At 40.6% G+C, this 25,920-nt stretch overlaps 1 protein-coding gene across 1 annotated transcript in view; it reads left to right on the top strand.

Moving 5' to 3' along the window:
- KIF26B (kinesin family member 26B) overlaps positions 1–25,920 on the top strand; it is a 264,374-nt gene that overhangs the window by 60,086 nt on the left and 178,368 nt on the right. The window contains exon 3 of the mRNA XM_079298877.1: positions 24,171–24,704. Coding sequence (XP_079155003.1) covers positions 24,171–24,704 — 534 coding nt within the window. The remainder of the gene's footprint in view (positions 1–24,170; positions 24,705–25,920) is intronic.

The following is a 25,920-nucleotide window of genomic DNA, read 5'->3' as shown; positions in this document are numbered from 1 at the left end:
GGACTGCTGATTTCCTTTCTCCTTTCCCTATATGGTCAGAAATAGTTAGTGATTTTTATTTTGAAGGAACTTTTTGTGGGGTAGTGCAATTGACAGAGCAAACTTGATATAGAAAGTGCTTGCAAAGCCTCCATGGGGAAAACATTTTCCTGGAGTCTGAGGTGCAGCATCTAGGAAAAGAGATTTTTGAGAACAAAATGTGTTGTCTGAGTATTTGGTTAAGTGTATTTGTAACTCATAGGTTAACTCATGTTGCCTGAGTGAGACAGAGTGGCCAACACAGGACTTAGGAGAAAGTTTGCCATTTTTGAACCATTTTGTATGAGGAGATTAAACTTCTCCCTGAGCAACTGAGTATATTGCTTGGTGGTTGAGACAGTGGTAGGTATTCTGTATAAGAGTTTGATGGTAGGAAACAGTCCATGCCTTACACAAACATCCAGACTTTTGTGGAGTGAGGACACAAAAGATAGAAGCAAAATACTGTATTTCATAGGCATGTATAACAAGAATAAAAATATTCTGACTCTTTAAACTCTGGAGAGATACTCTCATTCCATCTGATCAGCAGTGGCACAAAGACATTCTCTACAACAGCAGGCCAGATCTTGGTGTCTGAAATATTTTTTTGTCCATGCATTCCCTGTGGAACCTGCTGTTCTGTAAATGGGGTTGCAAGCTCTGCTCCTCTGCATTTGTTCTCCAAGTGTTTTGGACAGGCTTTTTTGGGGGACACCTTAGAGATACTGATTGCAGGATCTCTCAGCAGGAAGTTGTGGGAGAAGAGATTTCAAAAATGGTATTTATTTATCATCAGACAAGTAAGGTAATTATTTCACTGTTAACCAAACTCTCTGATTATTGAGAGCAGTGTGAATTTATCACTGACTTGGAGTTGCTTGTAAGTCCCATTCTTGGGAAGCACATTTGCCTAGATTTGGCTCTGGCTCTGGTTTCTCTTGTACTATTGTGGTTTTTAGAAAGGTTAAAGGGCTGAAACAGAACACATAAAGCAGAAATGTAGACATGATTTTGAAGGATCTACTGCTGAATACTGAGATGCATATAGAATAGTGGTGATGGGGATGAAATTGTAGTTTAACTGTGGGAGTCTTGTTGGCTTTTCTCAGTGATTTGACAGCTTCCTGTTGCTGAAGAGCTGGGGCAAGGCCCCCTGCCTCTGGAGGCTGAGGCACATCTGCAGGTGGCTGGGCTGTGTTCTGCATGTGATAGAGAACAGATTCCATGAACTCTCTCTCAATGCTGCTTGCAAAGTACCTACTTAGCTCAAAGTTGATGGTAATTCCCCTGTTTCTAAAAGTGAAAGTCTTTTGCTGGTTAAGTTTATGGGAAGAAACCTCAGAAACTGGCTTTTAATTAAAAACCCAACACCATTTTACACCTCATCTTTTTGTTTCAGAGATGTTTTTGTGCCCTTTTTTTTTCTTGCACTCGACAGCCAGTCAGTAGCTGCCAGATGTTAATACAATTGTAAAGGATGGATATGTTGAAATTGCATCCCTTTGGTACAACTAGTGTATTCCAGGGGCAGCCATAAACACAATCTATCAGAAGCAGGGAGCCATTTCACTCTAGCACAGATGGTTTAATGCAGCTGGAAGAGAGGAGGGGAGAGGATAAACCCCAGCTGAGGGCTGGCAGGGGACTTGTGAGCATTGCAGCCTTGCAGCTGGGATGTAGGGTAGGGCAACTTCAGAGATGTGACCACTTGTCCAGTCATGGGTGGGATTTACAACTCTGCATTTCTCTGCCCAGGTATACAATGTTCAGTGTCCTCTAACAAGGTGCCTGGTTGAAAAGATTTTTGTTTAATTTTAATCTTTTGTTTTTAAGTGTGTAGGGCACTGTATCAAGTAGTCAAGTAGCAGAGTTACCATTATGGCCAAATTCAATGAAATTGTCAAGCTAAGAGCTTGAGGGTCCATTTGTTGTCTCCTGACCTCCATTCTCTGGAGTGTGGCTTTTTTGTTGAGTAGCTGAACTCTGTTGGGCAAGTGCCCAGGACTGCAGGTATCATGGTGCTCAATAACAAAAGCTCTGCAAGGAAGAATGGGGGCTGTGAGACCTTGGGTGCTGAGCTGGCAGTAAAACTATCCCTTAGGAATGTTGCAGGTTGCTTCCTCCTGACTTGTAGTACCTCTTTACTCTTCTCAGCTCCATTTAGATTGCCCTGGTGCTATATTTAAAGAAGATAACAATTTTAATTTCCTGACTTTTCTGATCATGGCCTCTCTTCATAAAGACCTGAACATGTGTGGGATCTAGATTCCTAGTATTGTTATGGGTCACCTTTCTGCTCCTTAATACTGTTGTTCCTCCTCTAGTGTGGCAAAGATGATAGGCTTAGGTTGTAACATGTCTAAAAGTGTGGTGTTCATAACCTTGTAACTAAATATGCCATTGCATATAGACAATTTCGGTTTTAATTCCTTTTCATCAGGTATTTAGCGGTGACCCAATATTCAATAGCATATGTGGGTTTTTTTTCCCCCTAGTACACAGGATTCCCATGTTTTTTCCCATCTGAGTATTACCAGGACCTGCTGTTTCTAAAATCAGTTTCTGTACTTTGTCCAGATGTAGGCAGCACTGAGTTGTAGACAGTGTATAAAGATGCTTATTAAATTTTTTTTCCCCCTCTTTCTAAATGTATTCCACTGTGAAGTCAGATTGTTGAAGAGCTGTATTTAATCTCAGAAATCACATGTGAACTGTAGATACAAAATGTATAAGAGATGTAGGCCAAGCTTCAGGCATACAGCATGAGCCCAGGTGGCCAAGGATGCCGATGGCACCCAGGCCTGTATCAGCAATAGAGTGGCCAGCAGAACCAGGACAGGGACTGTCCCCTGTACTGGGCACTGGTGGGGCCACAGCTCGAGTGCTGTGTCAATGTCCCCTCACTGCCAGGACACCGAGGGGCTGGAGAGTGTCCAGAGAAGGGACACGGAGCTGGGGAAGGGTCTGCAGCACAAGTCCTACAAGGAATGGCTGAGGGAGCTGAGCCTGGAGAAAAGGAGTCTTGTGAGAGATCTTGTCAGTCATTAGGACTGCTTGAAAAGAGATTAAAGTGAGGTGGTGGTGCTCTCTTTCTTAGGAAAAAGTGACAGGACAAGGAGAAATGGCCTCAATCTGGCCAGCGGAGGTCTAGGCAGGATATCAGCTTATTCACAGAAAGGGTTGACAAGGATTGGAACAGGCTGCCCAGGGAAGTAGTTGAGTTGCTGCCCCTGAGGGTATTTAAAAGATGTGTAAAGATGGTGCCTGGGGACGTGGTTCAGTGGTAGACTGGGCAGTGCTGGGTTAATGGTTGGACTCAATACTCTTAAAGGTGTTTTCCAACCTAAACGATTCCATGATTCTAAACTCTCTGCTAATCTGTATCAGCACTGGAGCTGTCAGAAATGGGTTTGTGAGGACAAGCAGATCATTAGTGAATTCCAGATCAGAAATTCACTAGTCTTTCTTCTTTTGTAAGGTGCTGAAGTCCCAACAGTTCTAAGGGCCCATCCTGTGGATGATGCTAAAGTTGAAGCAGTTTCATTTTACTGGAGAACCTTGATCAATTGTTAATCTGCTGCTCCTGAGAACAGGAGTGAAAGAGATCCATTCAGAAAGATACATTGCCTTCAGGGATAAACCTAAGAAAATCAATCTACAGCCAGCAGAAAAGGCCACTTCTATGTTGGGTGGAACTCTGATTATTGAACAAGTTTTAGCCTCCCTGGTCTGAAAACTACTGTAAATTTTCAATTGTGTAGTAATTTTTTTCTTTGTTTTTATATACACTAAACTGGTGTTGTTTGCTTTACCATTTTTTGATTATCGTGAGGGTTTTATTTTCTATGGGAAGGTGTGTGTATGTATGGGTTGTTTGATTTTTTTTTTAAATTTTTTTTTATTTTATTCTTTTATATAACACCTATATTGCTTGTTTTCGCATCCCAAGGAGCCATCACTTCATAAAGCAGACTTATATGAGGCTATTGTTAATTTCAGTATTCAGAAATCTATATCTAATTTTAACATATTTATGGGTTTTGCTGTATTTCTTTCATAAATTGTCTTTAGTGTGGATTAAGAAAGGACAAAGAACAAACATTCTGTTCCCTGATTGTTTACTATTAACAAAATAATCTTGAAAGCATCCTCTTACCCTAGCTGAAGACAACTGATGCCTTTTTGCAGGATTTGGAATATATGGATTTGGTTCCTGACTCTGCAAAGGCTCTCAGTTTAACCTGGTTGTGTTCTCTGGATGCTTCTTGGATATAAATACACCTGCCACAGCAGAGACAGATTCATCCTCTCATGAGATGGTGCTCTTTTCCTGTACCTGTCATTACTTAGACCAGAGGGGCAAGAATGCCTGACTGTGCTTTATTTACCAATATTTTACCAAAGGGGAGTCCAAGGTTGATATCCAGTCTGTGGGTTGATGGAGAAAAAAATTACAGATCTGTTGTTCTTCTGTCATCTCAGGGGTGCTGCTGCACTTCTCTTATTCGTGTTGGTTTTTCCAAACACTTTAAAGGGTATGTTTTTTGGAATAGTCTTCTGGTCATTTAGGAACTGCATGAACCAAGCCTTAAATCACCCCATTACCCTTTGTTCTTCTGAGCAGTAGGTGGAATTATTCTTTAGTGCCTAAGCTGATTTAAAAGATGAGAGCTGGCAGAAATCACATTTTGTTTGTGCTTAAGGTAAGTTTCCTGTTTGTGATTTGTATTTGACAGTATTGTATGATTCTCCAGAACATAAACACGTGCTTTGTGTGGTGATCTTAAGAGACCTTTGTCTTGGTGATGTTTTTCAAAGTGAAGAAATGGTCTGACAATTGTAAGGTAAAGAGTCTGAACTGAAACAAAGTGACATGGTCGTGGACTTTATCTGGTGCTAGGCTGACTCATCAAGTTTCATCCCTGCTCCTATTCAAACTGCTTGTGGAAGAGAGAAGTGTAGTATTTTTTTATGCTGTATTATTTTGTGACATTCTCTCCACAATTTGTGAGTACTTTTCCTTCTATTACCTGTGACCTTTCCTCTGCATAGATACTATCTGGAGTGTCCATATGGAATGTCCATACTTCTGGGAGAATGTAAGCAAAGCTGGTCAAAGCAAAGTCTTTGCCCTTGTGTTTAGGGAATTTCAGGATGTTTGTATTAGGAAACCATGTAAATAAATCACCAGCAACAATTTTGCTTTTTCAGTGGAGAAAATGACTTGCAATGTATTTCAGTATTTTATCCTTGCTAAACTACATGCAGTATAATGCTTAGTCAAACCATTTGATGTATTTAGGGTATTTTTATAGCCTGTGAAAGTCCTCAAAAGGTGACTTTACCAATTCAGACACTCTTAAAAGTGACCTGTTTTCCTCCTCTAACTGTAGTATGTACTTTGGCTCAAGTGATATCAGGGTATCCCATCTTGGTATATAGTTTTATGATACTATCCAACTGCTGTTCAGGTATGAACTGAATTGAACTCTTTTTTGCATCATATCTTCTTTTCATGCCTGATGTTACATTTGGATTTATTGCTGTGTCAGTGAGGAACTGTTAATAGTCTTGGTTTTGTCTTTTTTAGGTGTGTATAACTGTCAGCTTTTCAGAATAGATTGAAGTTGTGGTACAGAATATGAAAGCCACAAAATACTTCAACTGCACTTGCAACTGTGCCCCAAAGTCTGCCAAGTGTGTGGACTGCTGTAATTTAAAGATCTGGTTCTCAGATTCCACATGGATTCCTAAGACAAAAACTGTGCTTGCACTAGCAAAAAAAAAAAAAAACAATTCCAGGTTCCATTTGTATTTTAGTAGCACTAATAAAATCTTATCTCTGAAGTAGTTGGACTTGTCATTGAGAGATCCCTAAATGAAGGATCCTGACCTTATCACAGATTCCAGGTCAGGAAGGCTAATGTTTTCTATGCTGAACTTTTTATGTGATGAATGAGCCTTCCCTTGGTCAATAAAGTTTCACTTTGCTGACTGTTTTGATTTTCTTTTCCATTTGCTTCAACTTCCTGCACAAATTCCATTTGTACTGGCTTACTGTATCCTTCTCATCATGTTGAATTTTTTTGTCTTTGACTAACAGCCTGCTTCCCAAGATGGGCTAAATCTTTTGTTGGATGGAAAAAAGGTGGATATCTCATCAGCTCACTAAGGGAGTCTTGGTAGGGGGAAAATAATTAATATACTCCTTCCACTCACACGAGTGCTAATTCATCTGCCATCTGGGTAGGAGCTGACTTTCAGGTGGGGTGTAACTGCTTCTAGTTTTGTTCTTAGTATCTCTCTCTGTTCCCTGATATCAGGGCTTTGGTCACTTGTCAAACACAGTGATGATCTGTATGGAAACAGATAGGAGAATGACTGGCAGTGTACTCTTGCTAGTCTGTGGGTTTGTGAAACAACTTTATGGCGGTCAAAGCAGAGAACAAATTTATTTTTTCTTAATTAAGAGTGCTAATCCAATAGAGAAAGTATCAGAATTTGAGTGATATCTGTTAGCTAGTCTGTGCTGCATGGAACATGGCTTGGGGGGCATAAATCTGTACCTTGAGCTTTTGTGTATACCTTAAAGATTTAAATTAGGCTTAAAAGGTGAAGTGGCTATGTGTAAAGAAATGTGCAATGCACAGAGCCTTCAGTCTGATGCATTTCTGCTACTGCTCAAGCCTCCTTGGCAATGCAATCTGCTCTCCCCTCTGTGCAATGACTTCCAGGGAAACACAGTGCCAAGCTTGGAGTGCTCAGGGCTTAGCATAACTGAACTATTAATTAAAATTCTGGAGTAGAAACTGAATATCCAAGGCTAGTCAGAGTGAAACTACAAAAATGCATATTTCTGATTGAAATATAGCCCTTGTGCACCTAGCTTGAGGGTGAGTCTCAAAACTCATTGCAAATCTCTCTGTAGCCTGTTTCACATACAAAGTTATTTCTTTGATTTGGTTTTCTCTAGCTGAATACACTGTGATTTGTGTGGTCGACGTCAGTTGGTCTAAGCACCTGGGATGTCAAAAGAAGTGTTCATACTCTATTTTATTTGCTTCTCCATCTGGAGAGAAGATGAAAACTAACAGTTTAATTTTAGAGCTGAAAGATGATCACATACTGTAGTGGTGAGTGCAGTAGAATTTAGGCAGAGCAAAATGTCCAAATATCCACTTTCATAATGTCTGCTCACTAGAGTTTGTGTTTCACTTCAGTCAACACCCTCCATCTATTAATGTTTCTCCACCATACCTAAAAAATTTAAAATGTTAAATCTTTACATGCACAGCTAAGCTGACAGGGTGTTGGTTAGAAGCCCTTTTAATGAAAGTTAAAATCTTGAGCAGTAGTTCTTTCAAAGTCAGAGCTTTTCAAATTATGGCTCAGTTGAGTGGTTGATATTCATGAGCTGTTTTGAAGTAGTGGGTGCTGAGGAAACAAACAAATAATTTGATGGTATTAATTTGCTCAGCTGTTTGGTTGAAGGTTGCTTATGGAGAGAAAACATGGTCAAAGTTCCAGAAACTTGCTTTTCTGTTTGTTGCTTTTGAAAGGTGAAAATAAAATGCTTCAAGAACCAATTTTTTCCTTATTTAAGCTTCTCTAATTTTAAATGAGAATACTATTTTCTCCATTTGTCAGAGACAGTGGAAAAGAGAGTTAATTCTCAGCATGCAGTGATCTAGCATTTCCCTCAAGGGTGACTTGTGTGTGCTGTGTTTGCTGACAGTTGTTTGAAGTGCCATATACAACGAAATCCTATGTTTTATGGAAGGACTTTATTTTAATTCACAAAAAGCTGAAAAGAATGTAAAGGTGCTGCATGTCTCTGCAATACTTATAGAAGAGGGAGGAATAAAAGAAAGCTTTAGGGCTGTGTGTGGAGGGAAAATGGAAAGATGCAGTCCTGAAATTCAGTACTAATGGAATTAGTGTGAGCAAAACCAGGCCCTGAGTGTTTTAAAGGATATAGAGCACTTTAAAGAGCTAAAGACCTGCTCTTGTTTTCTGACTGCAGTGAAAGTTGTTTATCATTAGAGGCAAAAAATCAGATTCCTTCTTGCTCTTGCAAGATTTAGTTTCTTTTGGTTAGTATTTTACATTGAAAAATCTAATGTGTTTCAAATTAGGGTAATTTGAGGTTTTGGATAGGAGCTCTCTAATAAGCATAATCAAGAAAAGATGTTTTGCGGAGTAAGTTGCATAATATCTGGATTTGTTACTGTATTTTACTTCCCCATCTGCCCCACCCAACCAATACCAGAAGAGTTTACATTTATTTTTAGCTTTACAGGGTTGCTATTTAATTTTTTTCTAGTCACTAACATATCACAGTGGTATCTTGACTCCTGAAAAGTTTCTGGTAGCTGGAAACCCTCAAAGGGGCAGGAGAGTGTTGAGAAGGGAAGGGAGAGGGGGCCAGTTCAGCACCCACAGCTCTTCATGTCTGTTCCTCTGTGCTCTCCCAAGAGCAGAATTGAGAGGGTGGTATATGGCAAACATCTGAAAACTGAATTTTGTACAGGCATCAAATCTCAGTGATCCAAGTCAAGGAGCTCCTCAGCTGTGAGCAGGGTGCTGTGGGTCTCCAGCTACCCACACACCATGTTTGCTGGCCAAGATTTTTACAGCTCTGTGGTAGTTGTGACACACATTTCCCTCACATGGGACTTTTCTGCATGTAGGACTGCTGTGATATAATTCAAAATGACCATCTGGGCTGTTTCTTATATTATTTACTTCTGTTTCCGTACTTGTTTTAAAATTAAATGAACTTTGTAGAAGGCAAAGGGACAACATTTCTGTAAGTTGTGGCTCAAGTATGTCCCTCCCTGTGGAAGTCTCTTTACAGCTTTGTTTGGCTACATGGAGGAGCACTGGCTTGCAGCCTGACTTTACCCTAAAGAAATCCTTTCTGTTTGAGACATTGCTCGTAGTGACTTAGGCAACCTGTTTCATGAATCTCTCTCATGAGTGATGTACTAAAGCTGCAAATGAAACATGACATAGGAATCACTTTCCTGAGATGAGACCTAAAGACATTTTAATGCATTGAATCAAGGGTAGGCTTAAGGCAGTGTCCCAAATCTGTCAGCAGGACCACAGTTGCTTCCCACCCAGGCAGAGCTTGTCCCAGGGTGCACAGCACTGTTCTGCACATTTACTCCTGCTTTGGAGTGTGCCACAATGTAGACTTGACCATTTGAGTTCTGAGCCCAGTTTGTACATGTACAGTCAGTGATTTCTGCTCTGTCACTGTAAAGGAAGCCTGAGGATTCCCTCATCTGAGGAAGCAAGGGAGAAAGACTTTGAATAGTGGTTGCTGTGGTATATAGTGAGTTTGTACAATGATGGGGAATCTTTAGCAATCATGTCCCAGATGGTGACTTGAACATCTGTTCTGCCAGGTGCCATAACCCACACAGATCTGGATTGCTCCCCAAGGAATGAGGAAAAAAGTCAGGAGCCTTCATCTGAACATTCAGGTGACTGAGCATTGACTCAAGTTGCCCAAAGAGGTTGTGGAGTCCATGGAGATGCTCAAATTCTATTTGGACCAGGCCTGGTCCTGGGCAGTCTGTTTTTAGGTGTTCCTACTTGAGCAGGGAGGTTGTATAGAGATGATCTCCAGGGGTCCCTTCCAAACTCAGCTGTTCTGAGGTTCTGTTGCTTTGCTTTTCACTGAAGAACATACAAGTACTCTTGGGTCAGCCAGAACGGGGGACCTGAGCAAGTAGAGTATAGGAAGTGCATGGTTTTACAATTTCTGTTTGGAACTGATTTTGCAAGAAGGGGTCGGAATTATTTATTCAGTGCATTGCAAATTTCCATCTTGAAGTTCAAAACACTTCTAAATGTGATTGAGAGGAATAACTTGGGCTGTCTTCAAACCTTTGAGGTTTCTTTTTGTACTGCCCTCTGAGAGTTCTTTATATGCTATTAAATAGCAAAGACACTATTCTGTGTGGATTTTTTTTTTTAAATACCAACATGGGCATGAGGAAACTAGCCATAACAAAGTTCAGGACAGAGATGCTTATTTGTGTGGAAGAGGGCTGCAAACACCTTATGCATCTTATATGTCTGGCATTGCTGCCAAGTATAAGTGTGAAACCAATTTTGTACAAAGTCTGGCTGGGAACAGGGGCAGAAGGTTGGGTGGGGAATGAGAGGTTCACATCTGTTGTGGAAGATGGTGTAGAATGTTCTAGCTGTGCAGGTATAATTCTCCCTAGAAATAAAATGAATGTAATAAGTAGTGGTGTATTCAATGGTTTGGGTTTTTTTTAAACCCATAAAAACTGATACACATACACATCGGATTTCATTAGTAATATTTGCACTGGATACCAGCTGATGGCTCTGTAATCCTTCCCTTTCCATGTCCCTTAAGTTTTGCATAATAAATTCAGAAAATGCTACAGAAGTGGATGCCAGAAAAGGTCTCTGGTGAAATTTTGTGAGCATGCCAGAAAACATTCTGTGGATGGTAACTTGGGAGAGTAAGTTAAATTGCAATACTAAATACAGGGTTTAGTTGAGAACATGAAGAGCATTTAAAATTAGGGGAGGGGAGGGGGAGTTGAGCTTTCCAGTAACTCCAGACTGCCAGTCCCTTTGGTAATCAGTGGAGTCGTCAATGGGGACACTGTAAGCATTAATAAAACAAAAAGATCCCAGTGTTCTAGTATCACATCTGGAAAACCTTAGAGGACCTTAGATGTAGCTTGTGTGGTGTTGATAAAATAATTTCAGATCCTGTGAGCTGGAGCCACAGTTCTGCTTACAAATATCAAACCAAATTTTAAGGTACAGATGGATGTAAAAGTAGCTAAAATGCTTGTACTTAAAAATGCCAAATAATTTGATTGTGCAGTGCAACTATATATCCATCTGCAAAATTGAAGTATAGGTGGAAAAAAAAATCTCCACTTTACAGCATATCAGGTGGAGCCACTGTATGCTTCCAAAGTGGAATAATGAGTGGTTGGCATACAGGAATCAGTACTTGCATGCAGCTTCCAGCTTGCAAATGCAGTCTGTTTTTCCTATGAGACACAGCTTGTGTTCTTGCTAGTTTGAGTAGTGCAGAATTCTAGGATCCTTCTGCTTGTGTCACTTGCTCATAAGAAAAAGTAAATACAAACTAAGAGTGAATTATTGTAGGGCATTCTCTAACCTTTGCTCAGGTCCTGAGTAGAAGGGATGATGACAATGGACAATTAATGTTTCATTAAATAAACAACCTCATGTTTGGCAGCTTTTCTTTGCAAGGTTGTTGGCCTCCCTGCCAGGTGTCACTGCTCAAGAGTCCCTGTTGCTCCTCATGGCTTATCTAAGAGCTGTAGGCACCAAGGTCAGGGATGCAGATACTGCTGTGGGAGCTGGCTGCAAAGTGCTCCATGCTTTGGGAATCTGGCCTAAAACCTTTAAAGTGGCACCTTTAAATCACTGCTGACCCGCTCAGGCTCCCTCAACCCTCTGACTCTCAGTCTTATCTCCATCTCAGTGCTACTCTTCTGCTCCAGCACTAGAAATAGAAATAGTGAGATTGGGTGCTAATTCCAGGACATCATGCTCCTTAGCTTGTGCCTCATCTCCTTCAGAGAAGAATAATGTCTGGGAACTGTCTGGGTCTGCCTGGATCAGGAGTAAAGGTGTGTATGAGAGATAGAGATTAATAATAAAATGAGACCCAAGCTCTGGAAATGAAACTAAGGAAAATAAGGTAATGCAGTGGTAGGAGAGTTTTCTCACAATTGTTTTCTTTCTGGATATGTAGCTTTTAGCTATTTAGGGGAAAAAAAAAAAATTAAACCAGTAAAATAACTATTCCTTGTTTGTCCCTTCCTTGCACTGTTTTCTTTCTCAGATGATGTTAACGCCATTGTTGTTGTTTATTTTTTTTAGTTGTTTTTTTAAAAATCTAAATCCAGATGTTGGTTTTCTGTCCATAAATAACAAAAATCAGATTTTCTTTTTTTTTTTTTGGCTGTATGAGTTATACATGTATGTAGATTTTAAAAATCAGTGGTGGCTGAAATTTGTAGAAAGTACTTTAAGAGGTCATTGGTTTATTCTGCTGATTATAAATGATTTTTTTTAAGAAGGTATATCTGGATTTTCTTGGGTTTGATTTCTGAATCAGTAATGGGGAAACATGGAGCTTGATTTAGAGGGTTACTTTGCAGATTAATTGTGAGAGGATCCCTTGGTTAGAGGGGAAAGGGAAGAGCAGTGCCATAGTGGCAGTGATTGTTTCTGCAACTATTAGCTTTGTTCATTCAGATGTAATTCCCATTTCCCTATTGATAATGCTGTGACTGGGTGCACAAGAAGTCCTGTACTAGTCTGAAGTTGTGATCATTGTCTTTTAATCTTTACAGAAGCTGGAAATCAATACTTCTCAGTGGCTAGAGAGCTTTTCATCTGAAACTGTAACTTGAGGTATATTGTATTTTTGTTTAAGACTGGCTAATGTTACCAGCCTCTACTGGAAGTTTTTTCCCCTCTTTTTTTTTTTTTTTTTTTTTTTTTTTTTTTTTTTTTTTGTGTGTGTCTCACTTGGGGACTATTTGGAGAAAGATTTGTAATCTTAGCCTTTATCAGACCACACAAGTCAAGAGGCTGATCCCCTCTTGGGTTGTCAGCAGTCAGCTTAATCAGGACAGAACATGAGCTGTGGTGGGAATGGGTTGGACATGTTTTTAGCCCACACTTGTAGATCGGTGTCATGGGGGGCCAGCAACACTGAGCTGTTTGGCAGGGAAGGCTCATTATGTGCCTGTCCCCTGTGGTCCCTCAGCAAGGGCTTGAGGCTTCTGTTCGCAGAGAATGGATGTGGGGAGGGGAGTGCTTGGCCTCCTTCAGCTGTGAATGCTTTCATTGAGAACTCAGTGAGAACTCTTTCCAGCTGAGCCCTCTTGCATCCTTTACCATTTGAATTGTTTGGGACTTTGTGAGGGTGCAGAGGATGGGATACTGGCTGTGGCAGCCTGGGGTTTCACAGTGTGAGTAATTTTGAACGAACCCAATAGTTCTGCATTGAAACAATGCCTACTTTTTGAGTTTGTGTTATTCTTTTTTTAATAGGTGACAGCAACAGGAGGTTATTAGCTATACTCCAAAGCTCCCCTAATTTGTCTGTAAAGATATGTATTCAAACAGAGCATTTACCAGCCTGGAGAAGCACAGTGGTAAATGTTGCTTGCTTCTGGCTGTGAGTGTTCAGAAGCAGCAGTGGTCTCAGGGGGCTGACCATGGCCCACAGGATCATACTGTGCTCTGTACCAAGTTCAGTTGCCTGCAGATTCATTCTATCCTCACATCACCAGATGCCTGGCAGCCAAGCAGCCCATCAGCCTCTGGACCCAAGCTGGTACCTTCCCTCAGGGCAGCTTGAGTCAGTGCTGGTGTAGTCAGTGCCTTCTGGATCACCTGGCACAGAAGCAGCCAAATGCAGGTTCTGCAAAAACCATGGTGAGTGAATTTGGAGCTGTCTTCTTGTCATGGAAAGCCACACTCAGAATCCTGACAGTTTCCGTCCTGACCACTGCTTCTTGTCTTCCCCACACATCTTCCTGCACTCACCAGCCCCTCATAGCACCACTATCACCTGCTCTTGGCACAAAATACCAAAACCTGTGCCATTCCTGCCTCAGCAGAGGCAGGCAGAGACTGCTGAAGTGGAGCTGAAGTATACATGAGTTTATAGTTTGGGTAGAAAGTCACACACTGACACAGGGTTATGAAGTTTAGCAGGTATGTTTGCAGCAGACTTAAGAAAAAAAAGGCTGTGAGTCATAACACACTTTCTGCCATGTGTGTTGGCATGGCTAAACAGTGAAATATCCCAAGGATAAGAGCTCTGCCTGGAGAAAAGGTGTCCTGTGCATGGCAATTTTCCTTATGCTGTATGTAAGGGAGTCATGACAGAGTTACTCAGTTTGCACTGAGAGTAGTTCAGATTTCTGTTACTTTCATGAGTTTCTTCAGGATTTCGTTTTTCTCTTTCTTCCCCTTTGCATATCACAAATATTTATACTGTGCTAATAAAATATAAGCTGATCTTGCAACTGGAGTGGAAATCTGCAAACAGCTTTGCTCATGAAATTGCTCCCAGCTGAAAAGCTGAGGTGTGCTCCTGCATCTTGCACTGTATCCTAGGTGGAATAAATGTTCTTTCATGGCTGCTCTAATGCTTTTAGATTTGGTCACATGGAAGTTAGGGCATGTAACACCCTCAAAGGTAGATTTCAATTTTTCTGCTGCATTTTTGCTTGTTTTCACTTGCATAAAATATTATAAACAAGTGTAAAAGTGGCATCTATATATTTAACCTATTGTACATGAAAAATCTGTAGAATATTATGAGATTAGAAGTGATAAAAGAAGCATACATGCAGATACAAAATTCACATCCAAAGATAAGTTTTTGATATGTTACACCTCATTTTAGGTGTTCCAGGGATCACAGGCAGTAGTTATAAGTGATTTTGTGTGCACAAAAGAAATTAAGCAAAACTATAGTTAGACAATTTGATGACTAGATCATTAACAAGCTCTTAATATAACTGTGCTAATAGAACAGCTTTAAATGCAAAACTATATCTGGTTACAGTCTGGTATTACATCAAAGCTGAGGAGCTTTCACAAGTAAACATAACTCACAGTGAGAGTGTAATACTATTAGAATTAAATTTCACTGGGTTGCACTGAGATTTTTCTTTTCTCAGTTCACAGTATTAATAGAAACAAACCTAAGTTCTAATAAAAAATAATGAATAAATATTATGCACACCTGAAGTGGTAAGTATGGTGTCAGTTAACCTGAGCTGGGGTTAGAATGCAGAGTGAGCTGGGGTGTCACAGCAGAGGGGCAGGAGCAGGGCTGAAGGGCACCTGCTGCATTTGGGAGCTGTGCACCTGGTGAGCCTGAGGCTGGACTCCAAAAGGCTGTGCAAACCAGGAAGGGAGCATGGCCATTGTACTGCTGGCAGGAAAGGAACAGGATGGTGGTGCCTTTCCTTCTCTGAGGTTAAAAGGTGGTTTCCAAGGGGCTGATTCACTGAAAGGTGGTTTGGTCTTGGACACGGTGAGAGTTTGCAGAGTCCTGGTGTAGAAGGAAGAAGAAGAGTCCTTCTGTGGGTGAATAGCTTGGGGTGAGAAGGTGATAAGGATAACAGGCCAAATGTTGCTGAGAGGGAAAGATTTACCAGATGGCAGTGAGACTGTGAGAGCCTGTATGGCTAGACAGCAGGGGACTGTGGCTGCCTGTGGAGCAAGTGGCTGTCAATACCTGGTATGTGGCCACTATTTAAAGCAGCAGCCCACTGCTGGCCTGATACGTGATATGTGTCAAGGAGGATGTTTGACAGGTAGTGTCAAACCTCAGTGCTGCTTACAGAATGCTCTTATGCAACTTCTGTCTATCCAAAATACAGCATAAAGTCTTTTGGGAAAGCAGGGTAGCATACAACTCATTAATAGGAAAGTTGTGATCTTACTTCTAGGTCAGCAATTGTTTAACCCATCAACAGACCTTCAAATTGCTTGTCAGAAATTAGGAGAAAAAAGGTCTTCCAAAGGTTATTGCCTTGATTTTTTTTTTTTTTTTGTTTCCTCTCTCTCTCCTTCATCCCCTTCCAGTCTCACCATCAGCTTCAAGTAGGTATTCTGTCTTTTTCTTCTGTAGCCTAAAAGATTGTATAGTCATCTTAGGACAGTTCTCAAGATCTCTTAATTAACCCTCCAGCTTACTCAATGCCTACTTGCTTGATCCTGGGTGCATTCCCATGAAGGAACTAACTTCTAAAGAGGCTGTGTAAGAGCTCTGTGAGTATTGAGATGCATGTTTAGTTCAGTTGAGATGAAAAGCTGATGGAAGTCCCCAGTCAGCAGTACTAGTGTGAGATGTGACTGCCACTGAGTGGTAGGAGCAGGCTTGTGTGCAGCTTGGAATGCTCTGCATGTACAAGGACCTGAGAACCAGTGCAGAGAGGAGACTCATTCCTATTTCCAAATTACACATTCTTAGCAATGTCAGCTATCTAATGCAAAGTTGAAACATAGAGAAGAGGCAAATACATTTTCGTTTTTTGTGTGCTTCTGACTGTGAACGTGCATGGGAGAGGCTTCATTGTTACTGTGAATTTGTCTTTGTGATCCCCTTTCCAAGTGGTTAGGAACAATATTTATTGTGCAGATAAGCAGATAAGCTCATCTAATTTGAATTAAGTGGGAAGAAACTTACTTCTATTTGCTAAGATTAAGATTTCTTGGATTGCTTGGTCTTTTCATTTTCAGGGACGTGAAGATTAAAGTGTCAATTTCAAATGTCCCTGTTAAACTGCAACTCTTCAGGTTTTAACTGTCCATTATTAATTCTGTTCTAAGAATTGCAATGCTCTAATTCTAATCAAGCCATATCCTTGATGTTCCCAACTCCTCTCCAGTCCAGCTGAGATGGGCAGAAATCTGATAGCAGCAGAAAAGAACTCGGAAAAGAGAGCCTGAATGAATGTTGCTTGAGGAGAGCATATTCAAGATGAATGAAAGGTAGCTTTGCTGCACCTCATTGGAATCTGAGAGTAAAGTGGACAAAATGGTAAAATTGTTTCCAAAAGTCAAGCAAATTAAAACAAACAGAATACAATAACCCAAAGTCGAAAAGAAGTTTTGCAAAGGCAAAGTTCTTTACCCATTGTGTAAGCCACCAACTGTATCAATCTATTGACTTCTTTCCTTTTTTTAGTTATTTCTTCCCTTCCAAAACAGTGGTCTTGCATGCAATTTAAAGACAATAATGCTTCTTAGGAGAGAAAAGCATTAGAGTGAGCTACAGAAATGGTTTAAAAAAGCAGGATACAAAAGTTAGCTGAAGAGGAGCAAAAGTTTTTGGTTCTCTGATGCTTTGTCAGTTGTAGATGTGCTGAAGCTGAATTGATTTGCTGACAAAGTTTTACATATTGAATAGTTCTTTAGAGATTGCTAGATCTTTAAACCCCACAGTAATCTTTCTAATAATTATTTGCTTTAAATAAAAGATTCTCATGTTTGAAAAACAGTTACAAGTGGTTTTAGCTTGCCTCAAACCTCTTTTAAATCAGGGAAACAGTAAGCATATAGGTGTCACAAATACTGTTGTGACCTTCTCATTTGTGATATTTAGTTACCTCACTTCAGGTATGAGCTTTTTGAGAAGTCACTGGTTATTGTGTCAACAGGGTCTTAGTGCTGGCATTTGTTAAAGAACTCCAATGCCTTCCTCTCAGGAAAAGCAAGATAAACTTGGAAAATTTAGGGGTGTGTCAGACCAAAAATTGCTACTGTAGCCTGTTTTTTCAAAGAGGACCCAATGATCTGTTGAGTGGATATTTATCAAGATTTCTAATAATGGAGAGGTCTGAAGGGATCAAAGAAAAACTAATGTTACTCCAGTATTTTAACATGTCTGGCTCATGTAATCTTAGGTCAGTCATGCTTTATGCTTATCCCAGAGGAGCTTGAAGGGGTGGCTAAAAGAATCCCAGCTACTCAGAACAATGTCTTTGTGAACAGCATCAGAGGGATTTTATGGCAAAAAGATATCATATCTGCCACTGTAATATTTGGTTGATAAGGCTAACAGTATGTAAACATCATGAAAGCATCTAATCCTGATGATAGCTAGGGCAAATTTGCTGCTGGACCTCAGCTGAGTGAAGAGGCAGCAATAGCCACTGACTTCTGTGAGGTGACTGGAAACCTGAGCAAAATGCATCTGAAGTACATCTGGTCTCCATGCATGACACTAAATTGCATGTAGCAATGATGCAGGGAAGGTACTAGGGGGTCAAGGTGAGCAATCAGTTGAACACAAGCTCATAGTGTGCTCTGGTGGCTAAGAAAGCAAATGCAATCTTTCTATATCCAGTCAGGAAAGTAGAATGCAAAAAAGTAGAACAGAGCTGCTGCTTTTTCCAGCATAAGAGTTGAGGTTTCTGCAGTTCTCAGTTTTTCTATTCTTTGTCCTATCAAAAGGGTGCTGACAAATGCTGCCCTTTCAGCAACAGCTGAGTTTGTCTGCCACATAACTGTAGAAGAATCTTCCCTCCAGGAGACCCTGTTATGCTGTGGCCAGAGATTTAACAGAGCTCTAGACAACTGCATAGCAAAGCTCTTTGGTCAAGACTTGGATTTGCACCACTGAATGTGTATTTAGATTTTCCTGCTGCTGTTTCATCTCTTCTTCCCAACCCAATTAAAAATCTGGCTGCTGTCTAGCTATCAAATGCTAACACAAACACCTGTGTGCCAGATGTGGACAGCTGTAAGTCTGTCAGTCCGTCAGTGCTGATCCATCAGCAGAGCCATGAGCCAGTCCATGGAGCAATTGGAAAACACTTTTTGGCTTTTTTTTCTCCTCCTTTTTTTCTGTCCCATTTTTAATCCTTCTATTTTCCCAGGGTTTTCTCTCTCCTTTCCTACTGCTGCAAGTTTTGTAAGGTGAGCCCTGCTCAGACTTTCTCTTTCAGATAAGAAAACAGCCTAAACCAAAGGAACATATTTTTCTGGCTGCAGAGTGGCTGGGTAACACTGACAAGTGTTAAATTATGGAAGTCCAAATGTCAGTTGTGTGTGCCAGCTCAAGAAAAACACCTTGAAATACTAATGTTGTGAGGGCTACACCAGACAGGATTAAGACTTGATTTTTTAATTCTCCCTCTTTCTGAAGAGAACCAGTCTCCCAGATGTGTTTTGGAGATACTCATGTAGGACAGGGTGTGCTCTCATTGTCTTTTTGAAATGAAAGGCTCAAGTCAGTAGCAGAATGGCCAAGTTTGACAGACAAGAATGGCATTAGTTAAAGAGGTGGGGCATAGTAATGCTGCTGAGGTTTTTACTGCAGTGGGTAAGACAGTGCTTTCTGGAAACAGGCTAATGTAAAAGGCTCTTTCTTATTCTGCTATGCTTTCCTCATGACCACTGTCTCTACTGTCCCCAGCATGGAGTAACAGTGGGGGATGTTCCTGCTAGGGAAGGGAGAGAGTTTCAGGAGGAAGAGTGGAATATGTTCTTCTCTAGTGGGGAGATGGTTTCGTTTGCTCAGCTGGGAGTGATAATGGGTGGCTTATTTGAAGATGCTGTGTTGGGTGTGGGGGCTGACTTGTTGCAGGGAGGGTGAGGATTATGATCTTGCCCAGAGAAGGTATCAGTTGCTGTGTACAGAACAATAGAACAAGGGGGGCCACCTTGCAGCCCCCTTGGTCTCACTCATGTGCAAACTTGGCTTTTACTTACCAGAAGACTGCCTGTGCTGGCAGAGATCCCACCAACTTAAATAATTCAGATGATTCAGGCTTTACTGACTGAAGTGAAGTGATTTCTACCCAAGGGTTCCCAGCTCAGTTTGATGGTGCAGTGCTGCTAATTTAGAGTCATAGTGAATATCCTGTCATGCTTATTTGAAGAAAATCTCTATCTGACTTCAGTATATTTGGACTTACTTTTACTTTAACAGAAGTGGTGCCACTGTAATGGTGAGGAGCTGTTTTTCAACTGTTGGGACTCTGGAATGCTGCAAACAGAAATTCTCTCAAATGTAGCCTAGAAGATGACAGGATATGTTTAACTTAAGATGCAGAGTCATTTGGAAAATAGCCTAAGTGCCTCTGCAAAGTTAAATTACATGTATAATCTCTTTATTGAGCTGAAAAGTACACCCTCAAGAGAGAATAATGGAGGAGATTTTTTTTCCCTTTCCCCCACCCCTCATCTTTCTTATTTTTGTTCTTCCTAAATAGAGACCAACTATGTATGGGCTAACAGGATTTTGTTTAGAGCAGAGATATTTGTGCAGTTGTGGAATAGCATGGGGTTTTTAATCAGACTAAAGCTTGCCTCCTACTAAAGCTTCTTAATTAGTTCTTCTATACCCTGCCTGTGGAGTGGGAGAATCTGGAAAACACACTTCTTCCTGGGAAGAACTTTGATTGTGGCTTTCCCCTACATCTCCCCTTACCTTGTGTGATGGATTACATACCAGCAGTCATTTCTGCACAGATCCTTTCAGAAACAAAAGAACTCCATGAGTCTTCTATGAGCATCTTCGAGGGGAACCTGGCCTCTGTGATTTAGTTAGTATTGACTACTTTGTCTTTCTGTAAAGAGCAATGAGTAATATTGGTGTTGAAGAAAACAATTTGTTCAAGGTCTTAAGATCCATTGTATATTTGATTTTTCTCAGAGCTAGTGATGTGAGATTACAATGTTTAACGTGCATAGGCTGTCATTGACCAAATACAGTTATGTATGAAATCTTAATGTGACCTATATTAGTATCTGCCTGCTCTATGCTTGCAAAAGAGTAGAATGTGTATGGGTGCTTCGTGCTGGAAGTGTTGTTTGCTTTCTTTCTTGAGGAAGATGGGATATAAGCTGAGTGGCAGGAAGGAAAGGATTATTTTCTTTGTCATCTGCTTTCCTAGCAATGGAGTTAGAACACTGAACACTATACAGCAAGGTACAGATTTATGAAGGGGTATGAAGGAGTTGCAGGATGCCTCTGCATTACCTTATCATACAGTAATCAGGCAGTTCCTTCTTCCCCATGAAGTCAGGACTGCATTAACCCTGGTAGAGTTGTCTGTGTACTTCACTGTTTCTTTTTTAGTACCTGTTCTCTGTGTGTGTTTTCACTGTGTAAAACAAGAATTCCTCAGCTCACCTGTGACAGGTCTCTAATGCACAAAATTTCCTTCCATCTTCTTTTTTTCCTGCATGGGTTTTTAGTTCAGGAACAAAGGTGAGCGATCAGTTACTGTCTTGGTGTTTACTTGACCTTGAGAGCTCGAAGGTAATGTGAAAAGGCTTCTTGCAGAATAGCTCAGTGTGCACTCTGTTTAGTTTGCTGCTTGCCTCGTGCATTTATGCAATGGTCTGTGTTGTGGCTGATCTCCTGAAGCTTTCAGACCTCTTACATGCCTTCATTTGTTTATTATAGGAATAGGAGTTTACAGTAATGCTGTTTATACTAAAGTTGGGTGAACCATTGCAGCAAGAAGAGAAACCATCATGAACCTTTGCCCTGAACTCACAGCAAACTCTCTTGTGATTTTTAAATTTGTGTTTCAGTTTTCAGTGTCACTATGCTTTGTTCTGTCAGGACTGGAAATGAGTGCCAAAATATAAATGGTATTTCCAGTGTCAACCTCAGATTTCACAAGCAAATCTGCTCCTGTGCCAGGGAGTGTGGAGTTTCTTAGACCTCACATGTTTCTCTAGAGACTTTTTCAACTTAACCTTTTTCAACTCCTGCTCCTCTGTGCAGCTGGCTCAAAGTGCTTATCCAGCAAGGCTTGCCTGTCATTTTTATATGGGGCAAGATATTGGTTATTGAATTATTAAGCATTCTAGGGGAATGTGTGCAGACAATTGCGTGCAGATAAAATACTGAGACGACAAGTGCAGTGTATCTGCTCTTCTAGCAAAGGTATAGGAATTGTTCAGCTTTTGCCTCTTGCCTGCTAATATGTTGTAAGACTATCAGCCACTTCTGTGGAATTATAGTAGAGCTGCCTAGTGCAAAATAAGGAAGTCAACTCTCCAGGCTCTATCTGTTTTGTTTTGAGAACAAAATATGACTAATTTCTTTCTGGAAGCTGCGTTTATCCAAATTTATTTGCTGTTCCATAGCCTTTTCTGTTTCATATCCTGGACTTGGATCCAGTATTGAACTATCCATCTAATAGATTATGATAGATTAGTAGGACCAATCTTGGGAGTAATCAATTCAGGTTGTGCCTGTTTTTTCTTTCTGCTCCTGAGGAGGAACAGTCTGCCCTCTTCTCTCCCTCCCTCTCTTTCTTTCTCTGTCTGTTTATTGTTGTATCACAGAACAATCTGATGTTTGTTTTAACACTGAGATGAAGCTGAATTCACTGCTGTCCAGCACTCTTTAAACTTGGTGTGCTACTTGAATATTTATATCATGCTGACATTTGCTTACATTAGAGAAGGCTTTATTTCCTTGGAATATTTATCATAGTATCCAAGAATTTCCATGTTCCAAGTGCTGCTGGATCTGAATGTTGTATATAATTACCTGGGTCCAAGCCCAGTTGCTTTAGGGGAGTTAACTTTCAAAGAACAGCAACCACCTCTGTGGCACTTGCTAGCTGAAAGAAGAGCTAGCAAGGATTTTTTTTCCTGCACTGACGTGGAGCAGCCTGAAAAGGAGACTCGTACCTCACTTCAGCTGTATAGGCAGCTTTGCCTAGCTCATTATGGTGAAAATAGAGAATCATTTCCTGGCACACCTGGCATCATGGAGTGGATGCCTATATCTGATGTGATCTGTTGACCTAGTTATGGTCTGGGGTGGAAAACATGATTTGACAGATTTTGTATCCTGTTTTTTCCCCCTGATTTCCACCAGTCCCTTTCCCAAAGGTTAATGGGGAAGGGCTGGTGCAGAATCCAGTTCCTGCCTTCCTGACACACTTTGATGCTCTGACCCCCTTTGTGCACAGAATAGAAATGACCAGCTTGAGGCTTGATCAGACCTCAGCCTCCTGTTGTTTCCCATCAGCTTATATGACTCTCCTGGGCTTCTGTGGCTGGAACTGCTCTTTTGCTGCTGTGCATAAAGAGGCACCATGATTTATGAATCAATTAATCACTGCATGCTGAGGAGCTGTTCACGGTAGTTAAACAGTGAAAATAAAATGCTTGAGTCTATAATAAAGACGGATCATAATGAATATGACCCTCTACCAATGAATTCTCTTCCTCCCTATATTATACCCCCTACTCACTTTCCCAGCACAGCCAAACTATCAAGACATGAAATTTGTCTATCTCGATGTATGGGGTTCATCAAATTACTTAATTACTTGATAAGAGTGCTGTCTATTTGTGGTGTCTTTTCCCCCATCACACACGCACTGTTTTTGCTGCTAAAGCAGTTTAAGCCACAAAGATTAAGAGAAAAAGATTCTGATGCTCTTGATTTTTAAAACTTTTTTGCATACTCATTAAAAACCCACCAGTAAGTCTGTAAAAATTAGGGAGGGGCAGCTGAAGTCTGTCCTGTCTGATCTGTAAAACTGCAGAAATGTGGCGTGAAAATTCCAGGAAATATTTCCATCAAATAACTGTCACTTTTTGCTCTGTGCAATGCACATACTATTACTGTGAATTTCTAAAACTGTGGGATACTTTAAGAACCAGGCAAGTTTGGTGACAAGCCTGCTTTAAGATTGCTGTTTGGCTTCACAATTTGCACTTCAGTGATGGTAGTGAGATCAGGATGCACGTTGCCCTGTGGGCAGCACCACTGATGTTCAAATACCTACCCATGAGGTAAAGCTGAGACAAGAGGCTTTAAACCTGATTATGTGGTTTTGCATTAAAACTGTGCTTTCAGAGAAGAAAATAATTCTGTATAGATTAAGTCTATACATTTTGTATTTTTAAAAGAAAATTGTTATTTTCTTTTATGTTATCAGCAGATACACAAAATAGTGCTGGAACTTTCTTTAACAGAAAGGTGGTTTGTTTAATTTGTTTTTTTTTTTTTTTTTTTTTTTTTGTTGGCTGAAAAGTGTATTCTTGGTAATTTCATCAGCTATCCATCTGTTTTGAATTCTGAAAGCAATTTTTGAAAGAGTGGTAGTACTTTTTAGTTTTTTTTACTGCTGTATTTGAAGTGTTAAATTTTTGTTGCAGAATATTTCCTGTGTTTTCTGAATAGCAGAAGTTGATGAGTAGATGGATTTCTGAACCTTACTAGAAGTTCACTGGCTGTAGTGGAGCTGCTCTTAATCTCACCTGTGTAACTAAGAACAGATTTCATTCAAGCCAGAAATTAGGTGCAGTGGTGTGAAGCAGGTTAATTCCTTTTCTCTGCCATGCATTGAAGCTTGCAGTGGAATTATAATATTTGCCACTTATCAGTAAAGGAATTTTTCCTTTCCAACACAATCTAGTTTCTCAGTGTTGTTCAGCTCTGCTGCTGGCATATGTTGGCTATATCTAATGGCCTTTGTTTGCATTCTAAGCTTATCTCATAAATTTGTTTTTGAAATGCAGTAATAATATTTCACTGTGGTTAAACATTTCTCTCCTGTCCCCCCCTTATGCTCCTCTGTTTGATTTTTTAGGACCCAGGCTTCTCTTCGGTGATTCATGAGAAGCTCCAGGTTCCCAATACCATCCGTAAGGCGTGGAACGAGAAGGACAACAGATGTGATGTCTGTGCCACCCACCTGAACCAGCTGAAGCAAGAGGCCATTCAGATGGTGCTGACCTTGGAGCAAGCTGCCAACTCAGAACACTATGATGCCTCACCAGGCTCTCCCCCCGCTCTGTCCAACATCCCCACGCTGGTGAGTCCCCGGCACATGGGCAGCCTGCAGCCCAGGGACTGGGCATACGTGCCTGCTCCTTATGCTCCATCTAATTATACAGCCTTTGTTGCCAACAAACACAGTGGAAAACCCAACAGTCTCGGAATTGGAAATGGGGTGGAGAAGAAAAACGGCTCTCCTGGACACCAAGCCAAGGTCAGCTTTCAGATGGCCACCAGCCCCAGCAATGGCAATGTTCTCAACTCTGTGGCTATCCAGGCCCACCAGTACCTTGATGGCACCTGGTCTTTGTCAAGAACCAATGGAGTCACCCTCTATCCCTACCAAGTAAGTATTTTCAAATAACAGAACTTGTTTTTTTCCTACTGAGGCTGGCAAAGCATCCTGACACTCTTTGCTCCTGTGGGTGGAAGTTGAGCTGCCTGTGTAAGTGAGCTCTAGAACAAGGAGAGCTGTAAATCACTGTCTCCCTGATAGGGGATGGGGTTGGGGGAGACATATCAAAAGCAGTATTAATGAGAATACCTTCTATTAAAACAGCTGTTACTGATAGCAGAACTGAGCTGTTGTTTTTCATGGCAGATAACTAATTATACAGTATTTTCAATTATTGACTCACACAGTTCTCACTCACTGTCACTCAGAATACTCAGTTTGAGCAACAGCTGGGAGCCAGCCTCACTTGTTTATTCCCAAGTGGAAAGTGGCACATGTGCACCAGTGATTTCTGGTATTCAGGAAGGATCTAGATGATCTTTTATTCTCTGTGTGTGTGATCATTAGAGTACATATAGCAGGCACTAACTTCTTTGACATGTTTTAAGTTGCCTACATTCTTGATGCCAGCAGGTTCAATGGGTCCAGTAATATCCAGATCCTAGCAGTTCTGGGAGATTTTCATGTACTTTTCAGCATATTCTTTTCCTCCTCTTTGGTTTAATTTTTTTATAGTACAACACACCTGTAAGTACCTGGTAGAACCTATGCACACCAGAGGACACAGAAGAAGTTTTTTTGTGTGACAGGAGGTGGGCTTTCTGACACACTGAACTGCAGCTGGTGGGATTTTCAGAGTGCCCAAGAACTTGCAGATTGTGGCAGAAGCCTGTTCTTCATATGTTCTCACAAATGTCCCAGTTGGCTTCCTTAGGCACATAAATAACTTTGGAACCTGGTCTTTCTACCAAATTATGAACATATTCCAAGACAGATCCCTAAATTAATATTTAACATTTATTAGTATGACTATCTGATATTACAGCCAGAAAAAAAAAATGTTGTTCATAAGCACTAAGATATTGTTGTACACCAAGGCAAACTAGGTAAAACCAGAAATGAAGTACAGTTATTTTATCTGGAAAATATGTGACTTTATGCTTTTGTGGATTTATGCTCTATTGAACCTGAATCATATTTGGGTAGGTCAGTATCTTGCTTTCATCTAAGAAAAAAAAAAAGTGTTCTATGTTTCAGCTAATAAAAAAACCAGCAACTAAACAAAGAATGCAACTTAAATCTGAATGACTGTTATTTGTATTGGGAA

Source organism: Erithacus rubecula, assembly GCF_903797595.1.
Source record: "Erithacus rubecula genome assembly, chromosome: 2".
NCBI lineage: Eukaryota > Metazoa > Chordata > Aves > Passeriformes > Muscicapidae > Erithacus > Erithacus rubecula.
Note: the sequence above shows the minus strand (reverse complement) of the source record. Positions and strands in the feature narration are given on the sequence as shown.